This window comes from Geotrypetes seraphini, chromosome 1 (assembly GCF_902459505.1).
Source record: "Geotrypetes seraphini chromosome 1, aGeoSer1.1, whole genome shotgun sequence".
In the NCBI taxonomy this organism is placed as follows: Eukaryota; Metazoa; Chordata; class Amphibia; order Gymnophiona; family Dermophiidae; genus Geotrypetes; species Geotrypetes seraphini.
This window is the reverse complement of record NC_047084.1, coordinates 125,975,070-125,990,882: the sequence shown is the minus strand read 5'-3', so window position 1 is coordinate 125,990,882 and position 15,813 is coordinate 125,975,070. Positions and strand designations below refer to the sequence as shown.

The 15,813-nt window shown below is 40.0% G+C and overlaps 1 protein-coding gene across 2 annotated transcripts in view; it reads left to right on the top strand.

The window, feature by feature from the left end:
- The window catches only part of SEC24D (SEC24 homolog D, COPII coat complex component), a 255,374-nt gene that overhangs the window by 83,457 nt on the left and 156,104 nt on the right, over positions 1 to 15,813 (top strand). For both annotated transcript variants that reach the window (XM_033938041.1, XM_033938046.1), the window contains exon 7: positions 2,170 to 2,281. In XM_033938041.1, the coding sequence (XP_033793932.1) occupies positions 2,170 to 2,281 (112 nt within the window). The remainder of the gene's footprint in view (positions 1 to 2,169; positions 2,282 to 15,813) is intronic.

Sequence of the window (15,813 nt, the reverse complement as noted above, 5' to 3'; positions counted from 1 at the left end):
CCTGTTTCGCGCAATCAAATTGTCCTCCTAAACTCATTGATACCATGTTTGTGACTGCTCTCATGCATATTCTGAAAAATTGGAAATCATCTTCGTTATTAGATTATACTTTTTGGTGGAACTCTCTATGTATGTACCACAGATTTGAATCATATGCATATGAAAAAAAAATTTCACTCCGTAAATCCATGAATTGGAAAAACAAAAAATCACCCTGGTCATTTTTAGATTTATATGTACATTCTACTATGTTGACACTCCTGTCTTCTCTTCTCCTCTCTTTAAATTTTTTTTTTTTTTTTCTTTCTCTTCTTTTTTCCTCTCTCTTTCAATTTTTACTTTGTCCTATTTCACTTTCTATTGTCATACATCACCACAAACAAATCCAATACTCTGAGCTTTTCTTAATAATATGGGCCTTTATAAATAACTATATATTAATGCAAAATGTTATACTACTTTTATGTATTTGAATTGCTCCTTGTATTTTTTAAAAATACTGAATAAAAATTTATTGAATTGAAAAAAAAAACATATAGTAACATAGTAAATGATGGTAGATAAAGATCTGAACAGTCCATCCAGTCTGCCCCTTAGTTATACCCATTAAAAATACATGATTAAATTAACTTGTCTCTTTTTTGATATTTCTGGGTCATAGACTGTAAAGTCCACCTGGTATTGTCCTAGGTTCCAATTGTTGAAGTTGTTGTCCAAGCTCACTCCAGCTTGGTCCTCGGTTCATACCTTTACTAAGCACTATTGTTTGGACCAGAATTCAGGGCAAGATATTCAGTTTGGACAATCATTCCTCCTCATTTTATTTGCGCTATAATTTATTTCTTCCTCCCATTTCTACTTGAAGCTAGGGACTCACCAGTAAATTTGCCTACATTTCCCCAGCTTGTCTCCAGAGAAAGCAAAGTTGCTTACCCGTAACAGGGGTTCTCCGTAGACAGCAGGGGAATGCAGCCACACTTGCCCGCCCACCAACCCCACAATAAGATTTTTTATCTAAGCTAGTAACATAACTGATTAACCATGGGGAAGAGCTCAGAAGGCAAGGAGTCTGCACATGCTCAGTAATTTAAAAAAAAAAACAACAACCCAAAACAAACTTACTATACCTGGGGAAGAGCACCGGCACGTAGGCTCAATCAGAGCACTTCACCAGCAAGTGTAGCTACATTCCCCTGCTGCTAATGGAGAACCCCTGTTGCTGGTAAGCAACTTTGCTTTCAAGGTCTTTCTTCACCTTCCTTATTAGTGGCTTACATTTGACTCCACATTCCTTGTACTTTTTACAATTATTTTCAGTCGGATCCTTCTTTCACTTATTGAAGGATTCTCTTTTAGCTCTAATAGCTTCTTTCACCACACTCATTAACCAATCTGGCTGCCATTTGGTCTTCCTTCCTCCTTTTTTACAAATTTTTATACAAAGTAAAAGATACAACACTGAAAACATACACAACTTGAGCAGAACATAAGATAAGATAGTCGTCCGCGTGGTTTCTTCATAGAGACTAAAAGAACCCAACAAAATCAGATCAACAACCTTCCTCCCCACCCCAATCCCACCCCAGTCCCCCCATCTCCCACCCTCCCCAGCACTCCAGTGTCAAAAATTCAGTTTGCTATCAGCTGATCACAGCAGGGGAATTCCCGATCAGCTGAGCCAGCAGGAGTCCTCAAAACCACAGCTTCAGTGAGTCCTGCCAGCTCAGCTGATTGTGGATTCCCGTGCTGCAATCTGCTAAACCAGCTGGGAGATTCCCATTTCCTTTCTACTTGCCACCCACCAATCCCCCCAGCCCCCCTCCATAAAGAGTTCCCTTCCACCAAGCCCCTCATCCCTCCACACCACTCGACATCCCCAAGCTCCCTTTGCAACACCCCATACACACCCAACACCCCTCAGACATCCTCACACCTGCTTCCGCACACCCTCTGTACCTTGGATGAACATCAGCAGGAGGGTTGCCTCTTCAAAATAGTGGCCCTTGGGATGCACTTGGAGGAGACTAAGGCCCTAATTGGCTTAGGGCCTTAGACCCCTCCAATGCAGAATTATGTCTGTCCTAACGAACAGACACCTAATCCCCCAATTCTCTAACAGCAAAAGTCATCCCATCCTACAGTCTGAATCCTTTCTTATTTTTCCTTCAGATTCAAGTGATCGAGACAGATAAAACAAGCAGAGCAGGTCAAGTCTATACTACACACCTCAGAGGACAGGTCCCTCCTCTTGTTACCACTGACTGCGTGATCCAAGACCAAGGTAGGCAACTTTGGAAATCATATTCTGCCTTCTCCAAAAACAAGCAAGCATATGTTCTCACAAGTGGTTGACATCATCCATGGAACCCGTAATGAACATTACCAAGTGCACTGTCACTTTAAACTAGGAGAGGACAGATTTGCGGAATCCAAGGGAGGACAGGTCACTGCAGACTTTGGTAAGGGCAGTCTCTGGAGTGTAGGGGGGCGAAAGCCAGATTGGAGAGGGTCAAGAGTCTGTTGAGATGATAGCAAGTCAAGGCAGTGACGGAGGTCAACATGCTCTAGTAGCTTGGATAGGAATGGAAGAAGGGAGGCAAGGCAATAGTTGGATAATTGTTAGTTCCCCACTAAGGTGAAATAGAGATTAGGAAATTACTAACAGAAGGAATGATAAAACAGAAATGGGTACTTTACAAGCAAGTGGGAGTTCGGAGTTAAAAGCAATCTCGAAAAAGTGGGCTTTTAGCTTAGATTTGAATACTGCCAGAGAGGGAACTTGACGTACTGACTCAGGTAGTCTATTCCAGGTATACAGTGCAACAAGATAGAAGGGACAGAGTCTGGAGTTGGCAGTAGAAGAGAAGGGTACAGAAAAAAGAGATTTACCCGGATAAAGCATAGTTACTCACCTGTAATAGGTGTTATTTTAAGAAAAGCTACCTCCCAACTCCCTCACAACCCTCCCAGCTCCCCTAGTTGGCTTCATAGCTTTTTTCTGAACTGATGCTTTTGCGAACCAATGTTGGGCAAGAAAGCACCAGCACACAGGTGGTATGAGTAGTCTTAAAGATTGCTTTTTGACTGTCTGTGCCAGATTCCATGGATGACATTACCTACATGTGAGAATATCAACCTGCTGTCTTTGGATAGCACCTGCTATAGGCGAGTAACTATGCTTTCTCCAAGGATAGCTTGACACATATTACCACATACCTTCCTGCTTCCCCTAAGAGTTGTATTCTCTAAGTTTTTGTATTCAACTGTCTGGTCTTGGTCTTGCTGTCCTCAGAGAACACCTACTACAGTTGAGTAACTTTGCTTTCTCAGCCACTGCTCTAATAGGCTTCTTCTGTATTCCAGAAAGCTTGGTGGTAAGACATAAAAGGGTCTTTTGCTGCATTAAATATGTGAACATGCATGCCTACATTAAGAAGTTTAGGTTTTTTTGCTTTATTCTGGAAAGTTCTGAAAACTTTTTTGTTTGCTAAACATTTTGGATATTAACTATTTCAATCTACTTTTCCTTGTCAAGTTTATATATTATGTATTACATTATTGTTAACCAAGTTGAGCTCCTCTTGGTTGATGACTCGGTCTATAAAACTAAGTTTTAGTTTAGTTTAGAAATATTCTTATATAAGTTGTAATACTTTACAAGCAGTCAATCTTCTCTGCTAGATCTTTAAGTTGGGATGTTTATACTATAAAGTCACTTTTGGTGCTGCTCCGCTTTACTTTGTTGATAGATTTGTTACTATGATTCACGGGACCAGTAGACAATCCCATGCCCTATTTATGTTCCCTCCTGTTAAGGGCTGTAAAAATAAGAAATGTCATGGGCACTGTCTTTCCTATCAAGCAGCTCAATTCGATAAAGAATTCCGCTCATTACTGACTGCATTATCTCTGTATTCACTCATAGCATAATCTTTTGTAAACCGCATTGAACTAAGGGTTATGCGGTATAGAAATCTGTTATTATGTTATGTTATGTAGACCAAAATAACTCAGTAGATCATTTTATCTTTATCTGCTGTTGTCTTACTATATAGGTATCTTAATCGTGTGGGAGCAGTAATACCTTGTTTCCATAGTCACTAAAAGCACTTAAACAAGGATGTTATATAACCACACTAGTCCAAGCACTAGTCATAAGCATCCTTGACTACTGCAATATTGTTTATTTAGCGAGACTATGCAGACACTTCCGGAGACTAAGGGGCTCATAATCGAAACGAAAATATGCCTAAAAACCTGCCTGGATGATCAGTTTATTTATTTATTTCGATTCCTATCTCGTTCTCCCGGGAGCTCAGAACGGGTTACAGTTGATATTCATAGTAAAGTTACAGAACAAAAAAATTATAGGCATTCGAAGAAGAGGCAGGTGAGAGGACATAGAGAGAGAAGGGGAGGGGGAGCAAGGGAAGAGAGAGGAGGGAAGAGGAGGGCAGAGATGGGGGAGCGTTAGGAAAGCAAGGCGTTAGAGGAAGGGGAGCAGGGAACAGGAGAGGGAGGAGAGAAGGATGAATGAGGAGAAAGGAAGGGGAGCTAGGTGGAGGTAAAAAGACAGGTTGTCCAAGTGCCAATAATCGAAATGGGTTTTAGACATATCTAAAAGTAGCTTAGGCCTTATCACTGCCACTGTGCACTGAGTGAAAAGGGGCATTTATTGAGAAGTGGTTAGGGCAGGAGGTGGTCAGGATGTGGGATGACCTAGACTTAGTCATCCTGCAGGGAACATCGAAAGTTTAACAAGGCTGCCTATACAGAACTTATACATTGTGACTTAGGTGATCTAAAAACAGGTCTAAGTGCCCAGAAGGTATCCAAAGTGACCAGCTATCCACTGCAGGGACAAAGTACAGATCCCCACACACTCTCCCAGTGATCATTGACACCCCCCCCCACCTAGCTGCCATACAAATCGGAATAAAAACATACATACCTGCCTCCAGAACATCAGTACCTGGCATAGGAAAGCCTAGTAGAGCTGCACAGAGGTGGCTTAGTAGTCTGGGGGGTTGGCTAGTGAACCATAGAGAGGAGGACCCAGGTGATCCTGCCCATGATGTCAGAGGAGGGGCAGGACCGCAGCAGAGTGAGCGTGCTCCCGAATTCGATGAAAGCCTGCAAGGATCACTAAAACACCGGCGATCCTCTCTGCAGGCTGCTCCGTTGCTGTAATTTAGAAAAGGTAAGAGCGGAGGCCAGGGGGGAACATGCAGGTCTTTAGGGTGGGGGGGGGGTGGCAGGCCTCCGGGGGAGGCAGGCCTTCAGGAAGAACAGGCCAGGTCTTCAGGGGGGGTGCAGGCCTTCAGGAGGGATAGGCCATACAGGTTGTGGGGTCAGGCCTTCAGGGGGGAGAAAGCCTTCAGGGGGAGGGGGAGCAGGCATTCGGGGGAGCAGGCCTTCGGGGGAGACAGGACAGGCCTTCGGGGAGTGCAGGTCTTTGGGATGTGTCCTGGTGTAGAAGTACACGGAGGAAGGGAGGGGGGTTTCAAAGAGACTGGGGGGAGAAATAATGGGTCTAAAAACAGAGAGTGAGAGAGATGGTGGACAATGGAATTTAGGGAGGAAAGGAACAAAGGGAGAGAAGTTGGACACGAGGGATGGTGTGTGTGTGTGGGAGGATAGAGATACTGGATAGGAGGGTAGTTGGGAAGAGAATGGGAGAGATGGTGAACCCTGGGATGGTGGGGAAGGAGGGAGAGATGCTGGATGAAAGGGTAGTTAAGAAAAGGAGAGATTACAAAAGTTAGATAGCTCTAAGTCTAATAAATGCTGGCATTTGGGGGCCATTGATAACTTATTGTAATGATTAGACGCCAATTTACACTGAAAGTACATTTATATTTATAGGATGGAGGTGGTATAGTTTATTAAGGTTTAATCAATAAATATGAAGCTAATGTTTATATGATATTTTTGATTAAAATATTTGTGGGAAGGGTGGGTGATGGAGGGAATTAATTTATGTGTTTAAGATGATAATAGTAAGAAATTCAAGTGTACAAGTTCAGATAATGTATTACTGTGTACTTGTTGTAAGATGAAAAAATGAATAAAGAAATTTGAAGAAAAAGAAAAGGAGAGATAGTAGATCTGGGGATGGTGGGGTCCATTGCTGCAGCTGCGGGAATGGAGACAAAAAAAAGGAAAGATGCCAGACCTCCGGAGGGAAGGGAAACGAAAAGGGAGGATAGAGATGGAAGATGGATAGTTACCATGGAGAAAGAAGAAAACGACAAATGGGAAGGAGACCCTGGCAAGCGGGTTATCAGAAGACAACCAGAGCCTGGGGCCAACATGATTTGAATAATGACCAGACAACAAAAGATAGAAAAAATAATTTTATTTTCTGTTTTGTGATTACAATATGTCAGATTTGAAATGTGTATCCTGCCAGAGCTGGTGTTAGACCACGCTAGGATTTAACAGAGAGAGGAAAAGTCTTTTTTTTTTTGTTTATTTTGTTTATACCACAGCACCAGTGTGAGTAGGAGAGGGCAAAGGGGGTGAAGAGGTTATAAAAGGGGTGAAGAAGCTATAAAATAAACCCACCAGGATGTTTGAAAAAAAAACACTCAATTGGGTAGGAAAATCGAATCGATAAATCAATTCAATAGGCTGAGTCAAATCAAATCAAATTGAAATTTTTTTTCCTGATTCAGGTAGCACTAGTCTGGACAATCAAACGGCTAGACATAAAAGTAGACGATTCTTGAAAAAAATATATTTTGGATGTATTTTTCAAGAATGGACTTTAGGCAGTGCTGACTTTGGACAACTTACTTTTAAAACCAGAACAAACAATCAACCTGAATTTATTAACAATTTACTTATTCCTTACACTCAAACTAGGTCCTTAAGATCCTCAGCTCATAACCTTTTTACTATCCCCTAGTTGAAGTATATCAATACAATGAGGGCTACAATTTTTTCCATCAGTGCCCCTTCACTTTGGAACAGTATTCCAAATCACTTACGTGAAATAACAAGTCTTGCCAATTTTAAGGCGAAATTAAAGACATTTTTATTTCTTGATGCATTTGATACTTAAACTGCCCTTTTAAGGGTGAACTAGTTTTTGGAAAGGTTATTTTATCTTTAGTCACCCTTCCTTTTGTTTTTTCCTTAATTGTTCTTTTTCCTCTACCAATTGTAGTTCCAGCCCTTCTTCCCTTCATTTCCGTTTGTCCACGTTACTATAAAATTGTCATTTTCCCCGAGTTGTTTTAAATTATTTTGTAATTTACTCTGATACATTGTTTTGATACTCCTTTGTACACCGCCTTGAAGATTTGATTAGGCGGTATAAGAAATTTTTAAATCAATTTGAACTTGAAACTTGAAACTAGCGCCTTAGGCCCAAAACGGATTTAGACGTTTTTTGTTTTTTTTTTTGCCCCTCTAAGCATCTTCCAAAACACCGCAGTTAGGCTCATCTTTAACCTGAGAAATTCGACCACATAACCTTGTTCTACAAAAACTTCATTGGCTGATAGAGGGAAGAGGCTTGTCAAATTTGGCTGTCTCTTTTACAAGGCATGATATCAGGTTTCAAGTTTTTATTAGAGCTTGATAAATCGCTTTTTTAATTTCCTAAGCGATGTATAATACAAATTAAGAAATGGGGAGTGCAGTACAATAACATAAAACAGACTTACTAGTTAGATCAAACATGAAAAGTGAGGGATAGGAGGAAAAGTTACAATTTCAATTCAAGGTGTGAAATAACATAGAAGGAAAGTTAACACAGGGGAGGTCAACGATTAAAATGAAATCCAGTCTAAAAATTAAAATTCTAAATCAAAGGGTCATAGACTAAAAGCATCTTTAAAAAGATGGGTTTTTAAAATTTTTTTGAAGGATGCAAGGTCCTTTTCGTCTCTTAAATACTGAGGTAGAGAATTCCATAAAATAGGTGCAATAACTGTGAACATATCCTGTCTTCTGGTTCCAATTATTTTCAAAGAGGGAACTGTTAGCAGGTTATTAGAAGTTGATCGGAGAGTCCGAAGAGTATTATAAGGAGTGAGCAATCTGGTTATGAAATGTGGTAAATTATAAATTAGAGATTTGAAAACTAAAAGTATTATTTTGTAAGTGATCAGATGGCTTATGGGGAGCCAATGAGAGTCGATCATCAGAGGAGTGACATGGTCATATTTTTTTGGCATTGTAGATCAATTTAATCGCTGTATTTTGAACAATTTGCAGCCTCCTTTTTTCTTTAAGTGAAATATTGAAAAAAAGAGAGTTACAGTAGTCAATTTTGGAGATGATCAGTGAATGTATCAGAATCTTTTTTTTTTTTAGTTCAAAAATGTTTTATTAAGTTTCCAAAAACATAATACAAAAGACAACATAAATACATTAGAGAGTATATGGTCCATGTACAGGAAAACAACATTGAAGTCAAGTATCAAGTAGGCATACTATCAAAGTAAAGCAGGAGGTGACAAGAAATATCTCGTCTAAGGAAGTGCAGTTGAGAGGTATCAGATTCTAGCGGCGGAAGAGCTATATGAATTCAATAAGAATATACAATATCAATTCACTCATTCAAACAGTAATGGTGTATGGGAGACCAGACATTCTTATACTTTACTAGGGCATTATTTTTTTCTGCTATAACTCGTTCATATTTACTATGAAGACACAGTGTATTCCACCAAGTATAGTATTCAACATTTTCCAAATGTTTCCAACTAAAAAGAACATTTTGGATTGCTAACGACAGCATGATTGTCAGGAGAGAGCCTTTATGCTTGTCTAGTGGAGCGGTCAAACTATGAGACATTAAAATAAGGGTTCTGAGAGAGAGAGGTTCTGAAATGTCTAAGATAGAGCAAATTGTGCCCCACACTTTGTTCCAGTAGATTCCAAGGTGTTTACAGTTGAATAACATATGTTCTAAAGACCCATCATCATTGTCACAAGACCAGCATTTAGATGGAGTAGATGGATCTATTCGGTGTGATAATTGAGGGGTCCAGACAGCACGGTGTAACAAGAAGAATAATGACTGTAGAACAGAAGCTGATCTTATGGATTTGTGGAATGTTTGCCAAATCTTAGGCCAGTCGATGGCATCCGAAGGTAAGTTTAATACATGTTGCCATTTAATTTCAAAAGACAAGGGGTCTTTGTCAGAGGCTGTTTGAATCAACTTATACCATACAGAGGCTTTGTAGTTGAACACAGAGGATTTATCCAAAAGCGTACTTAGGCTCGGTATATCAACTAGGACCTGAAGATCTGGAAGGGCGGCCCGTAGGCAGTGAGTGAGTTGGAGCCATGCATAGTATTGATTGTTGGGGATGTCTCTGGCAGCTACGAGTTCGTGAAAGGACATCCATCCTTTCGCATCAGTTAAGTCCTTGATCGTCTCAATACCCCTCTGCTGCCATATAGGCCAACAAAAAGGTTTAGCTTGGATCAAAAATCTTTGGTTGTTCCAAATCGGTATTAGAGAAGAAGTTTCCCAGCTATGAGGCAGTATGCTATCTAGGGTATGTATAGCGGATTTGTAGGACATAAGTATGTAATCCGCTTTATCTAGGCGAGATAGGTTGTGTCCAGGAAGGTATTTCATGCGTGACACCCCGTACAGGGACGTTTCCAAATCAATCCAGCCAGGTCTATCTGGAGATCTGTTAGCAGCATGACCTTGAGACCAATGTCTAATGAGAAATGCACTGTGGTATTTATAAAAATCTGGAAAATTCACCCCCCCTCCATCTTCGCTAATTTGAGTTTACCTAGAGCAATTCGAGGCTGTCTCTTATTCCAGAGGTATTGCGTGAGAATAGAGTCTAGATTCTTGTAGAAGGAGCGAGGTAAATAGAATGGTAACATGTTCAGAACATAGTTGATTTTGGGAACAATCATCATGCGTATCGATTCCAGCCTGCCCCACCAAGAGAGGTTGAGAGGAGACCATTTAGATGTTGTATGTCGGGCTATGCGTAATAAGTAATCAGAATTGAGTTGTATAGTTTCTTCCAGAGTGGGTCCAAAGTAAACTCCCAAGTATTTCATTGTAGTAGCGGACCATTGGACTCCATATGATTCCACATCTGTCTTGACCTCTGGACAGTTGAGAGGCATAACCAGCGTTTTATTCATGTTTAATTTGTATCCAGACAACGCGGAGTATTGCGTGATTGTTGTGAGTAGGTGCGGAAAGGATGGAGGAGAGATATATAGAAGTATATCATCGGCATATGCCGAGATTTTGATTTCGGCTTCATTGGTTTTGAACCCTTCAATGAGACTATTGGTACGGATGGAGGTGAGCAGAGGTTCCAGCGCCAGATCGAACAGTAGTGGGGACAAGGGGCAGCCTTGTCGGGTACCACGTGTAGGGTGAAATGTGGAAGACAACGTTCCATTTATAAAAGTTCTGGTAGATGGAGATGAGTAAAGGATCTTAATCTTTTTGATGAAGTTCGCTGAGAATCCATACCAGGCTAGGACTCTGAATAGGAAAGCCCACTCCACACGATCAAAGGCCTTCTCTGCGTCCAGCCCCACCGCAATAAGATCTTGATGATGATTACGAGATTGTGCAATGATGTGTGAAAAGGTTCTGGAATTGTCAGAGGAAAACCTCCCAGTGATAAAACCACTCTGCTCCGACTTGACCAAGGAGGTTATTACATTCTGTAACCTGTTAGAAAGGAGTTTGGCATATATCTTCGCATCAACATTTATGAGAGATAAGGGTCTGTAATTCGTTATTGAGCGAGGATTTTTATCAGGTTTCGGGAGGACAATGATGTGAGCTTCAGTGAATGACCCATGCACTTGCCCTGACTCAATGACTGAGTTAAGAAATTGTAGATAATGGGGGTGAAGTACATCCTTAAATTCCTTGTAGAACTCGACTGTTAGACCATCAGGTCCGGGTGCCTTGTGGGAAGCCATGTCTTCAATCACGTGATCAAGTTCTGATACAGTCAAGGGTTCATCCAGTGGTATGTTGTCCTCTTGGGATAGGGTAGGGTGAGGTAAAGTATCCAAAAATTTTGAAGCGATCTCATTATTATCCAATTCTGAAGTGTATAACTTCTCGTAAAATGACTTGAAGGCTTGAGAGATGTCCTGGTTGGTGGTTAAAGTGACCCCATTTTCCAGCTCAATAGCAACTATATTCTTTTTATCTGCTCTCTTCTTTAAATAAGAAGCTAACAAGTGTCCACACTTGTTATTGTCGGCGAAGTATGAGGCTGATTGTTGAAACACCGACTTAGCAGCTGATTTACTGAGCATTGAGTTGTATACATAACGAGCCTTAGCTAGTCGAGTGAGAGTGGGGACATCCAACGGATCCTGTTGATGAACTTTTTCCAGATCCGTAATGTCACGTTCCATCTGAAGGGTAGCTTCCGTCTGTGATTTACGTAAACGCACTGTGTGAGAAATGATGACCCCCTCTGATGTATGCTTTGAAAGCATCCCAACAGGTAATCCAGGAGGTATGTTCCGGGGTATTGAAGGAGAAGTATTCCTCAATAGCCTTGCGCACATCAATTTTAAATTGAGGGTCTTGGAGCAAGGAGGCATTAAAGCGCCATTGTCGGTGTGGTAATTGGGGCGTACTACACTGGAGTTGGAGTAAAATGGCTGCATGATCTGATACAGATATGGGTAAAATGTCAACTGCTTTAACAGAGTCGCACAAGGCTCTATCAAGTAGGAAATAATCTATACGAGAGTATGACATATGGGGATTGGAATAGAACGTATAGCCTCTATCAGAGCCATGATTAGTTCTCCAAATGTCCACTAAGTGTAGATCCGTAATCATGTGATGAAGAGCAAACCACGCTTTAGATTTTTTGTATTTGAATTGGGAGTTTCTGTCAATTTCAGGGTTCAAAACCAGGTTAAAGTCGCCTCCCAATAACAGGTGGGAATCAGAGTCCTGTAAAATCGATGAAGAGATTCCATTAAAGAACTCGGGTGAATCTATGTTTGGTCCATATACATTAAACAGAGTTATTTTCCGACCTCCGTGTTCAATCAGAACTCTGACCCATCTGCCCTGGAGATCATGCGAGGAGGCGATAATTTTGATATTTTGATTGTTACGGATTAGAATCAACACCCCACCCTTTTTCTCTATGGCAGGGGAGTAAAATGCAGGCAAAGACCACCCGAATCTGACTTTATCAGAGGCCACACTGTCCAGATGGGTCTCTTGTAGCATAATAATATCAGGTGTTTGTTGTTCAAGGTATAGCAGTATTTTCTTTAGTTTAATCGAGTTATTAAGCCCCTTAGTATTTAAGGATATACATTTAAGGGTCATGTAAGTGTGTATATGGATTTACAGAAAATTGGAGACATACAAGCTTCATGGAGGCAGTAATATAAAATAATTGTAAATATCTGTTGCACAACCTATGGAAAAAAGACAAGTTAATATACTGCAGTGCCTGAGACAGTAAAGGACCAAAATATCTAAGAAATGACCTAAAGTCAAACATTGCGAAACACATGTGCACTGTGAGAGTGAAACAGCAGCTATGAAAGCGAAGCACCCATATGAATGAGACAGTACAATATATGCAGTGGAATAAACAAGAACAACATGATGTAATAAACAGTGAGCAATGAGAGATAAATCAGAACAAGAGACAGAACAATTAATGAACTATTGCAATCAGCAAGATACCATAATACAGACAAGATGGCTCAGAAAACAGCCCCAGTGTAGTGGTTAAACCTGGTGAATGGGGGTAGGAGACTGCAATTCAATAAAAGCTGCTAAATCCTCTGGGTTAGTGTAATCTTTGGTTTGATTGAAGAGAGTGACTCTCATCCTAGCAGGGTATAACATGCCAAATTTAGCATTGAGCTGCTTTAATTGAGGCCGATATGAGAGCAGTTTCTTTCTCCTTGCAGCTGTGGTTTTGCTCAGGTCAGGCAGGAAAAGAATGGTGGCTCCGTCGTGTTTAATAGGTGCTCTGATTTTAGCACGCTGCATAATGTCTAAGACATGCTGGTAACGGAGGAGTTTAATAACCACCGGTCGAGGGAAGCGGTCATTCGGATTTTTAGCAGAAGGTACTCTGTGTGCCCTTTCAATTTCAAACTCACGTGTGAAGGTAAGGTCCAGCAGTTTTGGAATTAAATCCTCCAGAAATGTGACCAAATTGTTGTCATGTGATCCTTCCTTAAGCCCAAGTAGACGAATATTACAGCGACGTGACCTGTTATTATTATCTTCCAGTTCTGACTCTAGGAAGGCAATTTTCCTTGTATGAGCTTTCAGCTCAGCCATGTGCTGTGATGTGGACTCCATTTTGTCTTCCAGAGTCTGAACTCGGGTCTGGAGCAGTGAAAAGTCAGTAGTCAGGGTAGTTAGCTTTTCATTTATTTCCTCCGTTGCAGCTTTAGTGTCAGAGACTAAATTTTTTAACTCCCGAAGTTCAGCTAGTATCTCTGAAGCACTTCCGGAATCGGGACCCGGCAACGGTACTTTAGAGGGCGACGGGGGGTCCGGTTTGTGACGCTTATTTACCTTTTTGTCTGCCATTTCGCCGAGCAAAAAGTAGCGATTCTGAATGGGGACACCTGGAACTTGCCTGTTCTTAATTTTTAAAGCGGTTCTGAGTGCCGACGCAGCGCTGCAAATTGTGATTTTCCGTTCGGGTGCAGGAGCTCCACGTTCAAGCTGCCATCACACGTGGGCTCAACAGCGCCCCCCAATGTATCAGAATCTTAATCGACTTCGGTTCAAGAAACTTATATATATATATATATATATGGAGAATGTCCCAGACTGGTTATATTTAGAATGGCGACTCCTGTTTCCTATACATCTGGTGCATTTGCTTAGTATAAAAATACCTAGAAGATATAAAGAGAATAAAATATTGGTTGATACCTGGAAAACTTTACGTTATATTAGTAATTTGACACCTATTCCAATTTCTAAATCATTACATCAATCCATTTGGCTGAACTCCAAGATTAAAATTGGTGGATGTCAATTCGGCTGGAAGCAATATAGTTTGGAATTCCTTTGCTTTCAGGTGGATTTCTTGGGTCACCAAGCCGCACAGTGGTATAAATTACTTAATGAATATCTGAATAAAAAAAAAAAAAAAAAAAAAAGAAAACTGGGTTGAGGGATATTTGGAGCATTGAGATCAAGCACCAAATTTCTGCATCTCAATGGCCACAAATTTGGTCTTGGAGATTAAAGTCTACAATGTCGGCATCTATGAGGCAAACATGGTTGTTTTTATTGCATAGAGTGTTTTGGACCCCAGTTCGTTTACAAAAAGTAGATACTTTTAGGTCTAATAGATGCTGGCATTGTAATAAAGATGCAGGGACTTTAGATCATTTAATTTATTTCTGTCCTTGTATTAATGCCTTTTGGAAATCAATTTGGCCCCAAATGAATTTGCTATTAGAAAACTTTGTTGCCTTGTCATATGACACAATTTTATTTGATACTTCAATGAGGTTTAAAAGTCAAATTTCAATATCTAACAATAAATTATTATTACTATTGACAGGAGTTGCCATTCAACACATCACTGGAAAGACTATACAAGACTTAACTATACCTTTTGGTGGAATTCAGTATGTTATACATATAAAATGGAAAGAGTTCTTGCTTTACAGAATGGGAATTATGATAGGTTTAAAAAGATATGGGGGCCATTGATTGAATATTCAAATGATTAGACACCTTTAAATGTTTGAAATTTTATAATAAGAAGGGATATAATACATATATGAATGAATTTTATTGATATAGGGAGGGCTGGGAAGATGGGATGGGGGGGGGGGTAATTTAAAGTATTTAAGATTTATGGTTAAGAATGTACAAGTGATTTTGTATATTATAAGATATCATATTGTATACTTGTTAATTGAAGTGAAAATGAATAAAGAATTTAAAAAAAAAAAGAAACGTAGATATAGAACGGATCATTCGCAATTTGAAGAAACAAGATTTAATTGTTTTCCCTGTATTTTCGTGAAATGAAAGATTGTCATCAATGGTGATGCCTAAGATTTTTAGCGATGAGATGGTATCTAAGGGGGTATTGTCTATGATAAATGCAGTGCTCAGTGTAATATCCTTTTTCCAAGTGAAAAACATGTTTTTTGGTTTTTTGATGTTTAAGGCTAATTTATTGGATTTAAGCCAATTTTTTATCATGTCTAGTTTATTATTAATTGCCTGAATTTCAACGAGATTTACCGGATTGATAGGGTGTAGTAGCTGTATATCATCAGCATATGCAAAGGCTGTAAATCCAATGGATTGACATAGGTTTAGAAGTGGGGACAGAAAAATGTTGAATAGTAGAGGTGACAAAATGGAACCTTGTGGTATGCCATAAGTTGATGAAAAAGGTTTAGATTGTTTATTGTTAAAGAAGACTATAGAGGATCGATTCGAAAGGAAAGATTCGAACCAATTCAGAACCTGGTCATTGGCGCCAAAAGATTCCAGTCGTTCTAGTAGCAGGACATGATTGATAGTGTCAAAAGCCGCTGACAGATCTAATGCAAATAAAACTACTGATTTTTGATGGTCTAAGAAGTAATGAATATTATTTATCATTCCGATCAATGAAAGTTCTGTATTATGAAATCTTCGGAATCCTGTTTGATTCGGATGAAGAACATTTGAGGCTTCAATGAAGTCTGACAGTTGGTTAAAGACCAATCTTTCAGTTATTTTTGCTAGGAATGGAATGTTTGCTATGGGACGGTAGTTGGCCTACTATCCAAATTCCTTACTAACCATTTCCTATTTGCCGGACCTGG